The sequence below is a fragment of the Rhineura floridana genome, chromosome 14, assembly GCF_030035675.1.
Source record: "Rhineura floridana isolate rRhiFlo1 chromosome 14, rRhiFlo1.hap2, whole genome shotgun sequence".
NCBI lineage: Eukaryota > Metazoa > Chordata > Lepidosauria > Squamata > Rhineuridae > Rhineura > Rhineura floridana.
Window position 1 is genome coordinate 16,046,355 of NC_084493.1, and position 21,478 is coordinate 16,067,832.

Here is a 21,478-nt window from a genome sequence, read left to right on the forward strand (position 1 = left end):
TGATTTAAAGCAATATTGTACCACTTTAAACAGTCATGACTTCTCCCAAAGAATCCTGGAAAGTGTATATAAAGGGTGCAGAGACTTCTTAGGAGAGCCCTATTTGCGTCACAAAGTGACAATTCTCAGAGTGGTTTAACCAGTAGCGTAACTAGCTTTTCATGTGCCCTGTGCAAGGTTTTATTTTTGGGGCCCTTAATTTTTTTTGGGGGGGGAAATAATAATAAAACAAATACGATATAACAATTGTTTGTATATAATTTTCATTTCAGCAAATCCATTTCAGGGGCCCCTTCGTCCTGTTCCCTGTGCCTGTGCACCTGTTGCACCTGCCTAGTTACGGCACTGGGTTTAACAATCAATCCCTCTTTCCAGAGATCTCTGAGAACTGTAGCTCTGTGAGAGAGGAGACTCCTAACAACAATCAGTCCCCTTCACAAACTATACTTCCCAGGATTTTTGAGGGAAGCGATCACTGTTGGTTGAATCCTGATTGCTGGTTGAATCCTGACCAACATTTCAGGATGTTTTTCAGCAGCTTTTCCTGAGGCTGTTTTTGGAATTCTAATCTACAGGTCATATTTTGGGGTGTGGTTTTTTTTACAGTTTTTCCTGAGGTCACTTTTTTTTTGATGTTTTTGGAATCTGACCCGCACGTCAAACTTTCCAGGTGCTTTTTGACTTCTTTTCCTGAGATGCACTTTTGGGGTGTTTTTCAAATCCTGACCCACAGGTCAATGTTTTGCATTTAAAGCTGGATTTATCAAATTCGCACTTTCCGAAACAATATGAGAACTGAAACACAGCCATAATTCAAAATTTGTGCTTATCCAAATGTTGTGATGCAGTTCTCCAGCCAAATAATATTTACACAAATGTATCTATTGGGGAAAGTGTACACAAAACGAATATATTGGTGAAAATAACATACAAAATTGCTTTTTATTAGGGTAAATTGCTTGTAAAATGTGTACATTAGTCAAAACTACATACAAAAATGTATTTTTAAGGAGAAATTAACACAATGAAGAATTTTCATGAGGGTTTGCTAAAAATTGCAAATTGCTGCAGAAATGTGGAGAACCGAATGTGAGATTAGAAAAATGAAATACTGAGAAAACTGAAATTGCAGATCCTTCCAGCCTTAGCCACAGGTGTCTCACTCTTGTATAGAGCCACACATTTATTTATTTAAGGCACCTATTCACAATTTTTGATAATATTTATTATTCCACAGTTGTTTACAGTGAAGATTAAATAAAAACAATAAGATGTACAGTAAGATAATGTAAACCAATAATCAAATAACGCAACTGCAATATCAACAGCAGAGTGAAAGCTTTTACTTTGTGTTTAAAGCTGCAGTCCCCCCATTTCAATAGGACCCACTGAACTCAATGAGACTCACTTTTGACTTTGAATATACACTGATAGGGCTGTGCTGTAAAATAAAATATAGTCTTTTTACAGTGCCACAAAGCACCCGTTGCTATTTTTGCTATAAAATTGTCTTTAAGGAACCACAAGGCTCTTTGTTGCTTTTGCAGCAAAATAAGACTTCCAGGTGCAACAAGAACCTTTGTTGGTAAAACAGAAAAAAATTATTATTATTATTATAGTCTTTAAGGCATTGTAAGGCTCTTTTGTTGTTGCTGTAAATTAGGAGTTATCCTATTCTGAGTGTCTAATTTTTAAAATGGTAGGAATTTCCGTAATGCATTTATTCATTTTCTTTTGCAATATTGTATTGTATTTATGGTGTTTTTTCTGTTTGTAATATTTGTGAACTGCTTAATTTATTTTTAAAACGTGAAATGTGTACATCGATGATGATAGTAGCACCAATAGTAAGCACCAAAGGTGTTCCAAGGTCACATCCACACCATACCTGCAAAGTACTTTTATAGCACTTTTACAGTCATGGCTTCCGCCCAAAAATCTTGGAAACCGGTTTGTTAAAGGTGCTGGGAATTGCACTGCAGTCCTAACAACTCGCGGCACGCTTAATAAAGGACACTTCCCCGGACTCTTCGGGTGAAGCCATGGCTGCTAAGGTGCCACGAGAGTACTTTGAATATATGGAGTGAGATGTGACTCTTTGTTCTCTTGCGTTAGACGCAGCGCCCTTCGAAAAAGGCGCAGCAGGCACCACTTCTTGAAAGCGACCGAAAGGTGCCTGCGGTGAAGTTTTCCTCGACCGAGTCCTGAGAAAAAAAGCACCCCCCCCATTTTTTCTTCTCCCAAACCACCCTCAGTCGACGGCTCCTGTCGCTGACGGAAGGAGGAGGCGGAGCGCCGCCACCAACCCCCGTGACGCCACTTCTCCGCGCCGGCCTTGTCGAGCCCGCTCAGCGCAGCAGCCTGCGGGCTTGTTTCTACGTCGGGCTAAGGCTCAGGAGGAGGAGGAGGAGACAGCGACGACGTGGGTGAGGTGGAAAAAATTGTCACAAGAACCCCAGACCTTTAGCGCCTGCCCTTCAAAGAGTGCCTCTGACCATGTGCAGGGAGCTGGCGGGCTTTCTCCTTTCAGGCTTGGAGTATCCAAGCTGCTTCCCTGCTGCTGGTCCGGTAGGGAAGGGTCTGTGCAGCCGTTGTAAGGGTGGGGGAGTGCAATTGCGCTGTATTCCCCTCAATCTTAATTTTGCAGAGGGCTCTGCCCAGCCTGCTTCCCCCTCCAGTCCCAACACACACTTTCGTACGGGATGCTCATGAGTGACTCTAGTTAGCCAAGTTCCTGTCTTTTCTCCCAAGTGGGTCTTTGAAAGCCAAGATGCCCAGCCCCTGGTGTTGTTTCCATAGGGCAAGCAGTCGAAGGTGCCACTTTTTATTTTTTTTATTTTGACCACCTCTGCTTATGCATCTTGAACAGCAGCCGCTGAGCCACTTGGATCAAGCTGGGGAAGCTTGAGGTGATGATGGTGGGAGAAAGTGATGAGAATTTGTAAAAAAAAAAAAAACCGATTTCATTTCTTTGAGTCTGGCTGCTGTTTAAGGGCACTTCCATATTTATTTATTTATTTATTTTAAATACGTTTTAATGTTTTGGTCTTTCTAATTTATTTTATTGTTGTTATATATTTGTATTTTATATTTTGTGATTGTTGATTTATTGTATTATTTCATGTTGTACACCGCCCAGGGAGCCTTTGGCTAGGGGCGGTTTATAAATTAAATTAAATAAATAACTAAATAAATTCCAGACCGTTGCTGTTTTTGGGATGGGGATCCAATCACATACTGGTGAAATTCGGGCACAGTTGTAGTTGCTTAGGGGGTCTTGCATGACAAACGTGCTTCCTCAAAAGACTAGGCTTGTTGCAGTAAGGAAAGTGAAGGGAAAATGCACTGGAAAGTGTGGGGTGATGCTTGCTGTGATGCAACATCATCTAGCCTCCCTACAAACAAATTGGAAGGAATTCTCAATAATTGAAACAGGATGTCTGGAAGCACTCTTAGATGCAGGAACTGGGAAAAGAAATGTTAAGGCACAGAGAGAGGCCAGTTTCCCAGGGTGTTTGTGCAGTTTTAGGATTTCCACCTTTTCTTTTTTCTCTCCCTTTAGTAGTCTTGCTTCTTGTGCTTCTAAGAGCAGCCTGATAAAATAGAAATTTAGTATGTGAAGGTTTTTTTGCCTGGCATAGTGGGTAGAGTGATGAGAAAAGCTTCCCCTACTTAATTTCTGAGTTCTGTTAAATGTCCTGGAACTGGCAAAGCTTAAAAAGAAAACTTACTAGCCCCATCTCTGCCTTGTTTTCCTGGGGAGAATTGCACGGACCACCCTTCATCCATCCAATGGCTACAGGCCCTGTTTATAGGGCTGTGGAGTCGGTATGCCAAACCTTCGACTCTGACTCCGACTCCTCTATTTTTCTACTGTCCGACTCCAACTCCACCCAAAATTGCTTCCAACTCCACAGCCCTGGAAAGGGCTGTAAATGTCTTTTTAAATTGGAAGCTCTCATAGGAGCATTTTTATCGCTGCCTGAATATGCGCTGATCTTGGCGTCACATCATTTGTTTTCATCTGGGTCCTGTGTCATACACTGACACACAAAATGTTTTCCATCTTGAGTTATGGTGAAATGCTCAACTACAGCTGACTTCATGGGAAGCTTCTTTGACATTTTGAATTTATATTTTTAAAAATTTGTCAATCAAAATTTATTTTGAAGTCAGAGTTGGTACATTTCTACTGACTCCACCCAAAATTGCTTCTGACTCCACGATTCTGACTCCGACTCCACAGCCCTGCATGTTTACCCCTCCTTTTCCTCTGTTGTCTCCTTTGATGCAATTTTAGATTGCAATTTCATTGGAGCAGAAACTGACATCTAATGCTTGTAACCCACTTGGACGTTTTGTTACAATCAAGTGGTGTAGAAATTTTGATAAATAAATAAAAGTAATGCTTGGTAATGTGCCTTGCCTGTTGATGGTGCTATAAAAATAACATTGTTGACAGTGACAGAGTGGTACTGTTCTGGTAGACCAGGGTTCAGATTCCCCTCTCAGCCATGAAGCTCACTGGATGACCTTGAGCCAGTCACCCATTCTCAGCTTGTACCTCACAGGGTTGTTCTGAGGTTAATGCCATGTATACCACTTTGAGCTCTTTGGAGGAAAGGTGTGATATAAATACACTACTTGTCCCCTCCCTTCCTCCCATTGAGGATGATTCTACTTGCCCCCTTTCTTCCTCCCATTGTCATGAATTGACTGTCTCTGTTCATTGCAGGGGATCATGAACTGGCTGTGTCTAATCATTGCTTTTCACATATCCAGCCAGCTCCTGCTGCTTGTTTGTTACATGCTAAATGTTTTATTAGAGCATCCTTCACTTTGTGTTTGTGATAATACAGTTCTCTGTGATCATGGCAGGGAGATGCTCAGAACCTTTTGAGTCTGCTCATGTCAATGCTGAGGCTATAAAGAGGGTCTGTCTCCTGCATCTGTAGTATAGTTCTGTTTGGTTTGGACAAGATGAGTCTTTGGCCAGATCCGGCAGGTCTCTTTTTATGTTCGTAATGTATTGCATTTGTATTGTGAACTGTTTCGAAGCTTTGGCTGAAAGGTGGCCTAGAAATAATGAAATTTGTAATGTGTGCCTTGCCAGTATGTTTTTGTTTTGCTTTGAGTCAGTATTGTCTACTCCAACTTGGCTTTTCCTCTTCGTAATATGCCAAGCAGAGAGATGGCACCCCTGGTTATCTTTCAGATGTCTTGACTCTCCAGCTGCTGCTGACCATGGGTCTGAAAGCCAAGTCCCAGCCACCAACGGTGGAGATTCCTGTCAGAGTGGCTGTCCGTGTTCGACCCTTGCTGCCCAAGGAGCGGCTGCACGGGCACCAGACTTGCCTACGAGGTGACCCAGAGACTAAGGAAGTTACCCTGGGGCGCAACCGCCATTTCCACTTTGACACTATCTTCACTGAATCCTCACACCAGGAGTCTGTGTATACTACTTGCGTGCAACCTCTGGTAGAAGCTTTCTTTGAAGGCTTCAATGTTACTGTGTTTGCCTATGGCCAGACAGGCTCAGGGAAGACCTACACCATTGGAGAAGCTAGTGTCTGTGAGTTCCATCTGCCTTTTGCATGCATAACATGCTCTGAATTCTCATTTTCTTTCTGCTCAGTGTGCATGTAGTTCTGTTAACCTTAATGGAAAATGAAGGAACATTTAGATTGTAAGGACAGGGACTGCCTTGTTTGTAAGCAGCTTTTTAAATAAATAAGCTAAATAAACCATAACATGCATCTGATTGAGTGGACCATAGTTCATAAAAGCTTACGTCGGGGTGGAGAACCTTTTTTTGCTCTGCAGGCCGGATCTTTATCAGGATTTAGCCTTGTGCACCAAATCTGACAGGTGAGTGGGGTTGCCCACTTTTGTCTGGTGTCACAATGATGTCAGGTGATTGGGTGCTTTGAAGCCCAATTTTGGGACTTCAGAGCACCACATGCAGCCAGTCTACTGTCTCTCCAACAGTGTGAAGCCATTTAAAATGTTTTGAGAAAATGTTGTAATCCAACAGGTTTCCAAAAAGCTTGGGGTAAGAATGAATCATCACTCCTAGGGAGCTAAGAGGGTAAGCTTTGGGAAAAGATTGATCCTTCCCCACCCACCCCTTTCAAGCCCTTGCTGTGCCACTAATGTCTAGCATAGCTATGTGTGTGGCAAGTGGGCTAAAAGTACACTTTAGGGGGTAGTAACTTTTGTGGATTCCTTTTGTAAGGCTGCTGTACAATCTCGGGTGAGGAGGAAAGCATTTTTCAGCTTTATGCTTTACTTGAAAGTTGGGGACTCTGAGAGAGAACCTGTGTAATATCTGGTGGGATTTGGCTGTTTCTGATTTGTTGAATAGATGAGGGAATGGTGGCAAGGTCCCCTAAAAATCCTCTTAATGTGCAAAACACACTTTTAATGCGTAGGTTGCTGAATTTATGTGGAATTGTTATGAGACGTGTCCTTGGCAGCGAAGTTGCTTTTTGACTCAGTTCAGTTAAAAACAAAAACCCTTTTGTGTTGTAGCTTTCTCCCTGGAAAAACTTCCCCTGCATCCATTGTAGATGGTGATTCCTACCCCTACTCCAAACCATCAAGTGTGCTTTCTTTCTTCGTTCCAGCTTCTGTCAATGAGGATGAACAGGGCATAATCCCACGAGCCATGGCTGAAGCCTTCAGGATCATGGATGAGAATGACCTGCTTGATTACACGGTCCGCATATCTTACTTAGAAGTGTATAAGGAGGAGTTCCGGGACCTGCTGCAAGTGGAGACAGCTAGCAAGGACATACAGATCCGGGAAGATGACAAGGGCAATATTGGTAAAAGCCAACAATCTGCTCCTCTTCTTGCTGCCTGGATATTGCAACCTGTAGGAGGTCCTTTAAAAGCCCTTCTCATTGCTGTTAAGGCTGGTGCTGCCTCTCTTCCCTACCATTGCTGAGTGCCAAATCAAGCTGACAGCAGCTTGATTTGGTTCCCCTGGTCTCCTTGTTCTTCCTACTCCCCTTCCACGTATGGTGTCGGGGCAGGCGTGCCCTGTACCTTCACAGCAACAAGGAAATGCAGCGAGCTTCTCTGTGTTGCAAATGAGCATCCTAGTAAGTAAATATTGAGTATAGAATCTCCTGATACTTTCACCTTTCATGAAATCGCGTTTAATTTGGCCTACTATATGATTTCTAGGGATAATTTTGTAATGTATAAAATCGTAAGTAAGATGAGTCACCTTTATTCAGCCTGAGTTTAGGCCTCCATTTTTAGACTTTTGCTTTAGATTAGGCCGGGGGGCGGCGGAATGTGGCCCTTTAGGCGTCTCTCTGACTCTCAGCACTGCCCTGACCTCACCCCTCACCGGCCCTACTTCATACCCCAAATCTTGATTGGCTGGAATGTGCCTTCAACTCTGATAAAGCCTCTTGCTTGGCTGGATGGGAGGATAGAGAGGGATGTGTGAGTGTGTGTAGAAATTAGCCTCCTGTTCAAAGGTGAACTGTACATTCATTGGTCTGCCCACTTTTGCTTCTGGCCCTGCCCACCACTGGTATGTGGCCCTCAAAGATTTACCTAGAAGGTTCCCCACCCCTACACTAGATAACTGTGTTTACTTTCCAACTTAAAAACTGGGAGGTGGAAAACCCAGCAAAGGAGTTGTACAGGTCTTGTGGCTCAGTGAAAACTTAGTATGGTGAACCACTGTCATTAGATGTACAGCTAGGGTTTCCCTCACTCCCATACCGTTCAACAGCAATCTTCATCTGTATGCCAGGAAAAATTCTGCCACAAATTTCGCCTGGGAGGCAACTGAAAGGCCCAAGAGCAGGGCCCTGAAAAATGTTGGAAACCTTGTGTAGAGTGAGTGGTAAAAAGGAGTGTCGCCAAAGCTGCATGCACACCACACAGTTAAAGCACACTTCCCCTGTCCGAGGAATCCTGGGAACTGTAGTTTACCCCTCACAGAGTTACAGCTGCCAGCACCCATAGCAAACTACAGTTCCCAAGATTCTTTGGGGGAAGAGGAAATGTGCTTTAACTGCACAGCTTTGGTTTGGGATTTTGGTGCCAGTGTTTGAGCTGCTATGTCTGCAGCTCACTTGGGAAACAGTGGTACAGTCTCATCATGGAAGTTGCTTTAGAGATAGGGAACCCCACCAACTTCAGCGTAGCTTTCTTTCCATGGCACCTTTCATTTCACCACTTCTTATTTTATTGCACCTTCACACCAATCTCAATGAGGTAGGACCACTATTATTCCCAGATTAGGAAGTAAAGCTATGCGATTTCCCCAACACTACACAATGAGTGTATGGCAGAGGCAAGATTTGAACCCATGGGTCCTAGATTCTAGTGCAGTTCCCTATCCCTCTTGTACAAACCATTTCAGGCTCAGGCTGTTCCTTTGCAATCTTTGCTACCCCTTTCTTATTGCAGTGCTGCACGCGGTGAAGGAGACTGAAGTCGAGGGTCTAGATGAGGTTCTGAGCCTGCTGGAAATGGGCAACATGGCCAAGCACACTGGGGCCACCCACATCAACAGAAAGTCGAGTCGCTCACACTCCATCTTCACTGTGACAATGGAGCAGCGGCGTAGTGCTGGGCGTCTTACTCGTCTCGCCCTTCAAGAGAAGTTCTTGGTTCCAGCCTCCGGCCAAGTTCTTTCCTCGAAATTTCACTTTGTTGATCTGGCTGGCTCTGAGCGGGTGATGAAGACGGGGAATACTGGGGAGAGGCTCAAGGAGAGCATCCAGATCAATAGTAGCCTGCTGGCACTGGGCAATGTAATCAGCGCATTGGGGGACCCCCGCCGGAAAGGCACTCACATTCCTTACCGGGATTCCAAAATTACCAGGTAAATAGATTGTACCTAAACTCTTCCTCTTACCCACAGCAGTGCACAAGCGCCTTGCATGAGCAGTTTGTTCATGTCTTGACAGTACTGTCTGGCCAGTTGGGGGCTCTCCTCTTTCTTCATTTCTGACTTAGACTTGTGACTTCTAATCTCTGTTTGTTTCATTCAGAGGGCTGCTTCTCAGGCAGGTGCAATAGTCAGGGAATGTTCTCAGTCAATCAAATTAGTCACAGACCTACTTAAAGCAAGATAAAACACCAAAGTCATTCAATTTCTAACATAAAATGTGTTAAAATATAAGGTGCTTATTTAAGTGTAGTTTGGTTTTGTATAAATGGGAACAGAACCATTCTACACTTGAACTCAATCTTTTTATAAATGTTTGCAGGAGAAAAGAGAAATATATCAACTATTTCTGTTACTATTTTCTTTGTATCAGCCAATTAAAAATTCAAGCAGCTCTCAAAAGTCCTTCCTGGATATTTTAACAAGACAAGCCATAGGATATTACAATTAGATAAGCCATAGGAAATTGAGATTCTAAGGCTGTAATTCCAGCCTTAGAATCCCCATTTACCTGGGAGTAAGACCCACTGAATTAAATGGGACTTATTTCTGAATAGACATAGTTAGGATTGCAACCTAAGCCAACTATATTGTCAACCAAGATTTTTACTGCTGCTTCCTTGGCAAGGCTTTCACTAGAAGACAGATAGACTTGACTGCTCCATAGGCTCTTTGGAGTTACCTAAAACGCAGAAACCTGTGTACAGGACCAGGCGGTGAGGGCCCTGTTTGTGGCTGAGTCTGCCAATCAAGTTAAGAGCTGCTATATTTGCTTAAAGGTAACAATGGAAACTAGCTTTGTATTTAACAGCTTGTCTGATAGAAGCAGGCAGGAATTCCATGCAGGTGAGCAAGGGGGCTGATGGAGGATCACTTTTGTGCTGGGTGCAGAGGAAAGTGACTTCTTGTTCTCTGTGGCCATTATGGAAATGCAGCAGGCTAGTAGATAAGGGAAGGAGCTGGAGCAATCTGTTCAATCTCTGCTCGGTGTAGCCACAGAAGAAAGAAAATTCCCTTCCTCCACAGCCAGTGCAGAAAACAGGCGGACTGACTGAAAAGAGACTGATAGCTCTATTCTGTCTCTACTAGTCCACTTGATAGAAGGCTTTTTTTCCTCTTGGTCTGCCAAGAGGCTTGTAACCGGAATTTCCATGCTGGCCACAGAGGAGGAAGGCATTAGTGTGGTGGTGTTTCTGGTTCATATTAAATGCTTCCAATTCTTTCTTGACATAATTTGAAAGGTTTCAAAACCCTGGTTATTGGCACCTCCTGGTTATCATTAACTAGGGTAAAGGGCTGCAGGAGGAATGAGCTAGAGAGAGGAAGGGAAGTGCTTGTTTAAGGGAGCTCACAATTCTAGCTTCTTCCTGTTCTCTTATCTGTGGTGAAGGGATTGGGAGTATTGCCTGTGCAGTATTACCAAGTATAGAGTCTTTCGTTGATCTAAATCTCTGATTATGAAGTGTGGGGAGTGTTCTCTTAACGATCTGCTCCTATACTTGGGGAACGGATGCAGGGAACAGCTGAATGACTAGTCTTGGAAGAAATAGATTTGGCAATTGCCAGACTTCTAGATGCTATAGATAACAACAGTGACAAAGATGAGCAGGGTAGGAATCCTTATGCAACGATGACCAACAAATATTTTGAACCTTTTGGCCCATCCAGGAGGAATTGGGCTATAAATAACGGTGTTAAAAGCAGTGTTATAACAAAAATAGAAAAGGGGGGGAGATTTGGGGATTATGAAACGCATAAAGAGTGAGATTGTGTACCACTGTTTTTAACATTTTCCTTTTAAGGTATCTTGATTCCCATCCACCTTCTGAGCTAGTTTCAAAGATAAGGTCAGAAATGTGTTATCGTTTATTGGTTTTCTCAGTAAACATATGGAGATTCCTATTTTATTGCCTTCCTTGTCTGTTCAGCCTCAGCCTTGCTAGTGAAATCATGTACTGATTTCTCTGTCATACTTTTTAGAATCCTGAAAGATTCTCTAGGTGGGAATGCCAAGACTGTGATGATTGCCTGCATCAGCCCTTCCTCCTCTGATTTTGATGAAAGCTTGACCACGCTGAATTATGCCAACCGTGCTCAGAATATCAAGAACAAGGCGGTGGTGAACTGCCGTAAGGAGACAGAACATGTAGAAGAGTTACAGCTGCAGATAAAGAGCCTGCAGAGGGCACTAGAGCAGCGGCATCGCTCGGAGACCCGCATCATCAACCGTTCGGATGCTCCCATCAAGCGGCACTCGCAGGATAGTGCCTCCCGCTTGCATGCAGAGTGCAACCGCTACAGGAATTGTACTGATGCTGCATACCAGCTCTTCATGGAATTGCAAGGGGAAGGCAATCTGACTATGGACCAGATTCTGCGGGTGAAGGACTGGTTGTGTGCTGTGGAGAGTGAGAGAAGTGAACTGAGCTCATCCTCTGGCTTAGACAGTGGTATTGAGAGCACATCAGCAGAAGATCAGAACCACAAAGCAGCAAGTTCCAAGCTGATTAAGTCTCAGGTACTATTGTTTATTAGAGTACTTACCTGCCCTTCACCACAAGGTATGAGGGCAGGTCACAACAATTTAAAAATGCAATATTAAAAATGAGATTATAATCAAGAAACCAAGGTAGGTCCTAAACATTTTTTATTTACTAGGAAACAATAGTTCCATGGTCAAGACTCCAAGGCCTTTGCTGGGAGATCCATGTGGGAGCTGAGATTCTTATACAAATGTTGTCAGCTGGTCATATTTTTGCCTTAATTTGGATCTCTTTTATGCAATCAAATAGGCAAGGATGTTGGCTGCATGACAGATTTTGGTATGATTTGTTGACACAGTCAAGGGGGAGCGTAGCTTAGAGCGCATGCTTTGCATTCAGAAGGTCTTGGGTTCAATCCTTGTCATCTCCAGCTTCCCCCACCCACCACAAGAAATATTTTTCCTAGGTAGGAGAACTAGGACAGGTCCCTGTGACGCCCTTCCCTGGCTCTCCCTGTTAGGTTCCTACCTGCTCGTGGTTACTGCCTGTCTCTAGGCACCACCAGGGACTCCACCAGTCTGGACTGTCCTTTTATATGGTTTCTCTCCCCGCTCTAGCACAGATCTCAACAGATCCCCCTGCTAGGCAGCACCACCAGTCACGTCCTATAACCAGTAGTCCCAGAGACTCTGCCTGAGTCTCTCTATCTGGTTACCTCTGTGACTGAGTGCTAAAGCTGTCCCAATCCCTTTGATTTACTCAGACTGCTTGTGGTGTTATTCTACCCTTCCCCGCTGCCACCATTTGTCACTCTTCAGCCTTGGTTATTTACCTCACCCTCCCTTCTGGTCTGTGAAACCCCAGCCAAGGATCAGGCCTTTGGTAAACCAAATAAGTATTTTATTATATAACAAAGATAACAAGATTTCTTTAAAAGGCACTTAAGCATATGGTTACATCTATTCCTGAGGTACTGGTCTTAGTATTAATCCGAACTCCACCCTCTCCTCACATCCACCAACTCTCCACACAATCTCCTCTCAAAACCCACCAACGTCCACTTCACATCCACCCAGATTTACCTGACATTCTTCCTTTTATACTGTCAGCCATTTTAAACATTCAGCCAATCATCCAGCATTCTACTGCCCATTCACTCTCCCTTCCTCTTTCACTCCACTTACCATGTTTCTTCTAAACAAACAGCACTTACCCTATTTACACTAATACAGGATCATCACAGTCCCCACCTGAGAACTTGGAAATCTGTCTTCTGTCATAGTCAGTAGTGGGCTAGACTAATGTTCTGCCTTAGTTTATGGTATTCTGATATGCTGAAGAGAAAAGGCCACAAACAGCAGTAAACCACATCCCCTGTATCTACTAGGGGTGTGCACGGACCCCAAGATTCGGCTGCATTCGTCTGTACATCTTAACACATTCTCGTCTGTTTCTGGGTTGTTCTGTGCCCACAGTGGAAGAAATGAACTCACGCTGCAGGTTTGGGAGACGAAGTGATGAGGACCGTACAGCTGCCGTTGGTTTCAGTTTTACAAAATACAGAATTGTCCATGTTGCTTGATGATACTTTGTGTCTAGTTAGAACTGGTCTGTCATTGTCTTCCTGGCATTGGAGTTTTCCTCTTAAAGAGCCCATTAGCCTGTGATAATTTCTCCCAAAAAGAGCTCAAGGTGCTTCACAGACATGAATTGTGTATTTCCCACAGTCTCAATGGCTGGGATGATCTTGGAGATCAAGAAATAAGTTCCAAGTTAGGATGATGCCTGGTGGGGGGTGGGGAGGAGAGATCAGTCCATCTTCAAAAAGCAGGAAGTAAACGTTTATATAATATATTGAATTTTATTTGAAGTGTCCTTTAAAACAAATCCACAGAGAGGCTTTCAGAGGAGAGCTCATCATAACAAAAAATCTGCCAATTTGCGCATGGTGGACCTTCCTGAAAGCGGATAATGTCTAGTGTCACATCCACACCGTACATTTAAAGCACATAGCTTTCCCAAAAGAATTCTGGGAACTGCAGTTTAAGGGTGCTAGGAATGGTAACTGTTGTCAGGGGTAAACTGCATTTCTCATGATTCTTTGGGGGAAGCCATGTGCTTTAAATGTGTGATATGGATGTGACCTGAATACGGCCCCCTTTTCCCAGCATGATTTCAGGAACAGTTGCTGGACAGATCCTGGTTGCAGCTGGCTGCTTCTAATTAAGGAGAGCCATAATTATTTCTGAAGCAAGAATGGCACTGCTCTGCTAGTAGCATCGCGAAGTACCACACCCGTGGCACTGGTCACAAGTACACCTTGCTCTTTTGTTGTTGTTCTGGGCTGGGAAAAGTCACAAAGAGCATTCTGAAGGTCACATGAGAAAGGGTAATCCTCCATTCTCTTTGGCAGGAGCAAGAAGACCACACGGAAGGAACTGAGGCAGTGAAAGAAGAAGATACGGCAAAGCTGGAGAAGCAAGTGGAGCATTTAGAGGAGGAGAATCGGGATTTTCTAGCTGCCCTCGAGGATGCCATGGAGCAATACAAACTGCAGGTATTGCCTAGGCATGTTGGCAAGCTCCCTCTCTCATGGGTACACTGTCCAGTGGTCTTCAAACGGGATTCCTCTTAATGTTGCAGCCAGGTTCTTCTTATTCTCTTTTGCTTTCATTACGGTTTCTTGTTCTCTTCTTTCCTTTGTTTTCTCAGGAGGGGAAATTGTCCATCTTTAGAAAATGAGCCCATGTTTCGGCATTCTCGCAGGTTACCTGTCTATCCCTTGTTTGAGGTTTTTGCTTGTCTTCGCTGTAGATCTGCAATCCTTGTCCAACTAAGTTGTCAGTGCAGTGGGTACCAGCAGGATTTGCTGGGCAGTTAGTAAACGAGCGATATAGTCCTCTATCATTGGTCTGGTACAGCATTACACTAAGACAGGCATATCCAGCACGATCCCCTCCAGATGTTGTTGGGACTCCCATCAGCCCCAGCCAGTCTAGCCGAATGGTCATGGTTGATGAGAGCTGTAGTCTGACAACATCTGGGGGGAACCACACCCTCAGCCACTGGAAATCTTATTCATCATCTCTTCTGGCTTCTGCAATTTCACCAGGCATTGTCCACAGCTTCTTGGGCATAAAACCAAAGGGGCTAGAAATTTGTTTTTGAATGGAAACTGAGATTGTTGGGAAGTATCCTGTGAAGCAGCCACAACTTGATTTCCCCCCCAGAGTGACAAGCTGCAGGAACAACAAGACATCATCTGCAAACTACAAATGTACCTGCAGATGAAGATGCCAAATCTGGGTGTGCCTGAACTGCTGCAGAACGTCTTCCTGGTGCAACTTAGCCAGAGGCCTCACACAGCTCCTGTGGGTGCTGCCCAGTCCCACCAACGGCTTATTAGGCTTCCCCATAATAGCCATAGCAAGGTTTGTCAGCTATCCTGTGGTATCCTGTACTGACAATATATTGGGATTTGCTTCTTTGCAAGTGTTGTCTTTTTATAGGATTGGTCTCCTGTTCCCCCACCATCACCGTAGTTTAAGTAAATTCATAAGTTTGGGGAGGAGTGCTGGCTGTTCCGGAGGTCTGAATTTAAAGTGGTGGAAGATTTAAAGACCACCTTCATACACACTCTGCACTTATTTGGGGTGGGACAGAGAAGAGAATGTAGAATGTATGCATCAACAAATGATGAGTATAGAATCTCTTGCAACATATACAGGTTTGTGTGTGCCGCCCTGAAACATCATCCAGATTCTCTGCCAGGATAAAAAGTAGTTGCTTACCTGTAATTCGTTCTTTGGGTGACCATCTGTGCAGTCATGCATATGGGTTCTGTTCCTGTACAGAGCCCCATTTGGGAAAACTTCTAAAAGTTAATTCTGCCATTTGTGTAAATGCATAGGATTTCTACTATAAGGAACTGTGCACACTGATACCCCTCAGCCACTGAAAATCTTATTCATCAACTCCTCTTGCTTCTGTGATTCCACCCAGGTATTGTCCACATCCTCTCAGACATAAAACCAAAGGGGCTAGAAACATGCCTTTAAATGAAAACTGAGATTGTTGGGAAGCTAAATTCTGTGGCTTTCTGCATTTTTGTGGAATTACAATATAGTACAGACTATGATACTGATCTTGGGGTGGGGGGATTTCTGTTTTAAGGGAAGTGATGGGAAGCTGTTTGGCTCCAAGCGGTTAAATAAGATTTCATAAGGATAAGATTATCTCTCTCATATAAAGGTTTCTTTCTTTCTTTGTGGAAGTTTTCAGAGAGTCAGTGTAGCATAGTGGTTAGAGTGTTGGACTACGACCTGGGAGACCAGGGTTCGAATCCCCACACAGCCATGAAGCTCACTGGGTGACCTTGGGCCAGTCACTGCCTCTCAGCCTCAGAGGAAGGCAATGATAAACCACCTCTGAATACCGCTTACCATGAAAACCCTTATTCGTAGGGTCGCCATAAGTCGGAATCGACTTGAAGGCAGTCCATTTCCATTTTCAGTTAGCAACAACTACGTAAAGAAAATGTAGCTTCTGTCCAAAGCTGAGCCAATAAAGTTTGTTCTTGAAGCATAGTTTCTCCCAGCCCGGCACACCACAAGACTGTCTTCACATTCTCTTACAGTGGAAGATGGTATCCATAAATGAATTGCGCCACCCATGCACTCAGGAAAGCAAAGCGATGTTAAAAAGCTTTGCCTCTTTGCTCAGAGTTGGGTGTTTTTTCTTTGCAAACAATGCAATTAGACTTCTTCTATGTGGAGTTTACAAGAAGTCATTTTCCGGTGCAATCTTTTTTGGAGGGGTTTCGTCTATTTTTTCTCTTTTCTGGACTACTTTGCACACAGAACTCGGAGAGGCTTCCTCCCATAGGAGGAGAAAGAGACAAAGGCTTTTAGCATAGCTCTGCCTTCTGGAGCAAATGGGAGGAGCCACCTGTTATATTCTCTGTCCACTCACTGAAGAGATTTAGCATCATGGTAAGTCTAATGTTTTTTGCCTAGAAATATTGGGAAGCTGTTTGGGGATCATAGGTTTCTTGGGCTTTTAATGAATTATCTGTCACAGTTATATTTCCAAGTGAGGGGAGTTAGGGACAGACAATGGGTTAGATTATCTGTCTGGTGAATATGTTACTCTAACAGACTTGGAAGATAACTGACTTCTTTAAAGAAAACCATAGCTAAGGATCAAAAGTTTCACCTGCAGAAGACAAATAATTTCATGGCTCAGATAATGCTTTAGTGGTCTTTTACACTTAGCATCCCTGTCTCCCACTCCTCCAAACAGCTCTGCAGTGTCCCAGCTCACAATGGGAAGGACTTGTTGGGATATCACCAAAGACTCGCTCAAGGCTTGGTATGCAGCTTGGAAGCTAGTGATACGATACAAACACAGGAGCTTGACAAGGCTTCAGAGCAGCCAGTGGAGCCATCTGTGGAGGAGGAAGACCATGAGCCAATGCGGTCCCTTTACCAGCGCAGGTGAGTGAAGAGGCTGAGATAAGAGTGGTAGATCACTTATTTCCATGCAGAATGTTCTCCTGTTCAATCCCCAGCATCTCCACCTGAATAGCTCTTCCTTGAGACTAAGGAGGGATGCTGCCAGTTGGAGATACCTGGTCTCCTGTAATTAAGGGCTCTTGCCCTTCTACCAGTCTCAGTAACATCTGGCAGCAGTGTCCGTCTGGAATGGAATGCCTGGAAGCAAGATAATTGGCTTGCTTTATGGCCATCTGAGGGTCTGCCTCTTGCAGAAACACAACTCGCACAAGTGGGAAAATACCTTATGAGTGAACTGCCCTTAACAATATAGGGGAATGTAGCTGGCTGAGCAGGGACATAGCTGCTGCCAGGTTGGGACAGAGCAGCACAGATGAGGAAAAGGATTCTCAGTCCTGTCACAGAGAGGACATTGCTCTGTGCAAAAACAATTCTATTTGCTTTGTGATACCTTGACTGTAATTCACTAATAGGCAAAAAAAAAAAACCCTTGCAATTTAAGAATGTACCTATAGCCAACAGATATTTTTGTCAAACTTTAAAAAGCAGAGAAATTGGGCAGCTATAGTGAATGCACCAGGGGAGCAGGAGACCTGACCTCCTCTCTGAGATATTGTACTGCCCTACAAATGTGTAAAAATGCGAACACAATTTGGGTTGGTTTTTCATAGTCCAATTCACTTCCTGTGCAGCTTGGAAGAATTTGGTAGTGTGCCTCTGAGCATATGGTGAGGGGATAGGCAGGGGAGGAGGAAGAAAGGGGAAGGAGAGAGGGGGAGGAGAAAAACACATTTGATCATTTGCATGCTTATTGAGTTCAATGGGATTTACTCCTGTGCAATCAGAATAGGTAAAACTGACCATGGAGGAGGGAGGGAAGGAGGAAGGGAGGGGATGGTGCAGGAGGGGATTGGAATGGGAGGGGGAGGGAGGGGCAAAGGAAGGGGGAGGGAAGGGGCAAAAGGGAATGGAGGGGAAGGAGGGGGAAGGGGAGCAGGTTTGATAATTTGCATGCTTATTGAGTTCACTGGGATTTACTCCTGTACAATCATGCTTAGGATAGGTGAAACTGACTTGGGGGAGGAGCGGAGAGGAGGGGGAAGGGGGAGAGGGAGGAGATTGGGTGGGTGGGTACTGGGCAGAGAGAAAGGCCCTTTGCTTTCCAAAAGGAAAACATTGTGAACAGTATCACTGTTTTTCAGAGTTTCCCCCACCTTTTTATTGTACAGCAGGCACATGTAGCCTCCCACCCAAATTTAAACCAAAGCTGTCCCTGGCCATATCGACACCAGACCTTTATTTTGCTTTAGACAGTCATGGCTTCCCCCAAAGAATCCTGGAAGGGGTAGTTTGTGAAAGTTGCTGAGAGTTGCTAGGAGACGCCCTATTCCCCTCACAGAGCTACAATCCCTAAAGGGATGCTGACTGTTCTACCACTCTGGCCACTGGAGCTCTGTCAGGGAATTGAAGTCTCCTAACAACCTTCACAAACTACACTTTCCAGGATTCTTTGGGAGAATCCATGACTGTCTACAGTGAAATAAAGGTCTGGTGTGGGTGTGGCTTATTAGCCAAGCCAAACAGCTGTGAGTCTGGCTTTTAGAACACTGACAGTTGGCTCTTACTGAGCATGCCTGACGTTATAATAGACTTCAATGTTAGTTTTCTCAAATTAATTAAAAATCAGCCAGGCATTTTTTAACTTTTAAACTGCGGAAGGTGAAGGTCAGAGTATGGGGCAAGGTCAGTAATAGGATTACAGGTACTCCATGAACATGGCTGATTTTTCATTAATTTCAGCAAATTATGATACCACTGCCAGAAAAGAGTCCAACAGGGGTCTGGATTTTTTTCTCTTGTTCTACACTTTGAAACCTTGATTCTCTCTGACTGTTGTGTGTATCATCATGAAAACCTAGGGTTGTTAAGCAAGCATTTCTGAGTTCAGGACTATAAGTTTTGTAAGGTTTTGTTTTGAAATGTGCTTATGGGAAGCATCAGAATGGCATGGGGGGTATTTTCAGTTTATCATTGCGGAATGCGAAAAATCCATGCTGGCTATAGTAAACAGCCACTCTTGTGGCTGTATAATGCAAGAGTGATGGGTTTAATACAATGAAGAGGAAACTGATTGAGATGCCATCAGCTTTATCTCTGCCTGGCCGTGTGAGGTTATGGTTCCAACAGTCATCTTTCACATCACTTGCACAAGCCTTCTAGATAAAGTGACCAATCTGGTTCACATTCTAGAAATGGGATCTACAGCTATAACAAGGAGAACGTTTTAAACAAGAGGAGCAGCAGGAAATGGCACATAAGCAAGCCAGCACTGGTCCAGGAGGAGCTTCCAGAATCATCCAAAGGTAAGGGGAGACTTCTGCTTCTTATCAGGAGAGTTAAGGAAGACAAGTTCCCATAAATATTTCAAGAGAGCTGTATGCCCTTCTCAAAAGTCTGATGACAAAAACAAAAGAAACAAAAACCTGGTAATACCAGGACACCCTGAAGATGTACCTGGACCCTGAAGGTGTACCTTATTGCTTTGCTGCTTTTTGTTCCTTCACCTGTTGAGTTTGGAGCCTTGCCTGGCGACATCTAAATTTTATTTTTTGTGTCCCAGAGGAGTGCAGGAGACCAGAACTGAGCAATTGTGGAGAAGATTTTTCAGGGAAAGATTCAGAGTGGCGGCTACTTCAAGCCCACCAGAAGATCCGTGAGCTGGCAATCAACATCCGCATGAAGGAGGACCTGATTGTGGAACTCATCAAGACAGGTGTGAAGCAATCTAATTAGAGATACGGCTTGGGTAATTGACATGAAGATGGGGAGCTTTGGGGATCATACCTGGAGAAACCCAGGGTCTTGTGTTGCTGCCCCATCTTTCCATCCCAACAGTGTTCCTTTTTTCCTGTTTCCTCCATATTTTCCCCTGCTCTGTATACTGAGAGTCTCCCCATCAAACCCAGTGGGAATTTGGAATTCTAATCCAAGGTAGCCATGGTAAAAACTGGAGCAAGACAGTCTCCTTTTACTCTTTGATATTTTACAAATGAAAAGTGGCTCATACGTTGTTGTTTTTAAAATAAAAACTGTGGATTAGTTTTATCCAGAACATTTTTGTTGTTGGCTTTGCCCATCATCATCTCTGGCTCTGCCCACCACTGGCATGTGGTCCCCCCAAAAAAGATTGCCCTCCCCTTGTGGTTACTTCTTATTTGTGTCATGTTGCAGTAACAAAGTAGAATTCTTAAGCCTGAGAGCCAGCAGTTCTATAATAATTTTCTGCTAAGCGGCTTTCTTCCTGTTGCTTCCCCCCACCCCTATTCCTGACAATTCCCATTTCTCCCAGACCCCCAACACAACTCCCGTTTGTCATCTCTTCATCTTGGTCTAATTTTCCTTCCCTCTTTTTCCTGTCCTTCCTTACCCTTGTTATTGCACCGTTACACAATACAGTGCTGCTGATGTTGCTTCTGCTTCCTGCTATAGCCTGTTTTCTTCATCATCATCTTCTTTATTGCTGGTGGAAAAAGGAATCTCTCTCTCGAAATATCTTGTTCTTGACCTGTGATTTTCTTTTTGATCCCTGTGAGGGTCTTTTAAATTAGCTTTTGCCTCCCCCCCCCAAAAAAATAGACCCAATCTGTGTGCCTGGCTGGCCTACTGTGGTGATGCAGGTGCCTGTGTGTTTCAGGCAAGCATGCCCAGACTATGAACAAGCAATATTGTCAGAAGATCTGTGATCTGGAACAGGAGGCAGAACTGGTGCGAGTGGAATTAAATGATGGCCAGAGGCAGCTGCAGGAGCTGGAAGGCAAGGAGCCCCGAAACCCTGCGGAGAAGCGGAAGCTCCAGGAGTATCGTACCAAAGTGGCCACGGCTCAGAGCAAGGCAAAGGTGAGCCCAGAGGATGACTAGAATGGTGGGCACCAGGGGCCCAGGCTGCAGCAAGATGGGATCCTTGTTTCTGGACCTGGCGTGAGCTGTCGTATCGTCTGTCTTGGAACAGATTCTGCAAGAGAAGAAGCAAGTGACGGAGAGGCTGGTATCTCTCTCTGCTCAAAACGAGAAGCGCTTGCAGGAGCTGGAGAGGAATGTGCAGTTGATGCGGCAGCAACAGGGGCAACTTCAGAAGCGCCTGCGGGAGGAGGTGGAGCAGAAGCGGCGCCTGGAGACCGAGATGCACAAAGGGCAGCATCGTGTCAAGGTAGAGGCACGGTAGAGGCTTTGGCAGCAAGGCCAAAGAGTAGTTATGGGCACAGATGGCCCAATCTGCTGGGCAGAATGAATCTCTTGTGTTCAGGCAATCTTAAAAGGGTGCTAAATGCTCAATAATTTTGTAACTACTATTACTAGGAACATTGGAAGCTGCCTTATACCGAGTCAGACCCACTGGTCCATCTAGTTCAGTGTTGTATACACTGACTGGCAGCAGCTCTCCAGGGTTTCAGGCAGGGGTCTCTCCCAATCCTTCTGCATGCAAAGCAAGTTTCTACTGCTGAGCTATGGCCCTTCCCCTAGCAGCAGCTTCTGCTTCTGCATCTTCATCATCATCTGTGGAA

General features: G+C 44.4%; 1 protein-coding gene across 7 annotated transcripts in view; it reads left to right on the forward strand.

Annotated features, from left to right (window-relative positions):
* The first annotated feature begins 2,191 nt into the window (after positions 1-2,191).
* The window catches only part of KIF7 (kinesin family member 7), a 28,100-nt gene continuing 8,813 nt past the window's right edge, over positions 2,192-21,478 (forward strand). Inside the window, exons 1-12 of one of the 7 annotated variants that reach the window (XM_061595922.1) lie at positions 2,192-2,426; positions 5,185-5,572; positions 6,627-6,827; positions 8,437-8,854; positions 10,901-11,438; positions 13,817-13,960; positions 14,634-14,834; positions 16,705-16,898; positions 19,167-19,279; positions 19,537-19,689; positions 20,611-20,813; positions 20,926-21,123. In XM_061595922.1, the coding sequence (XP_061451906.1) occupies positions 5,245-5,572; positions 6,627-6,827; positions 8,437-8,854; positions 10,901-11,438; positions 13,817-13,960; positions 14,634-14,834; positions 16,705-16,898; positions 19,167-19,279; positions 19,537-19,689; positions 20,611-20,813; positions 20,926-21,123 (2,691 nt within the window). In that variant the 5' untranslated portion in view covers positions 2,192-2,426; positions 5,185-5,244. Of the gene's footprint in view, positions 2,427-2,891; positions 2,910-5,184; positions 5,573-6,626; positions 6,828-8,436; positions 8,855-10,900; positions 11,439-13,816; positions 13,961-14,633; positions 14,835-16,704; positions 16,899-19,166; positions 19,280-19,536; positions 19,690-20,610; positions 20,814-20,925; positions 21,124-21,478 lie in introns of those variants that run through there. The other 6 variants (XM_061595917.1, XM_061595920.1, XM_061595918.1 and 3 more) reach the window with 6 other exon arrangements.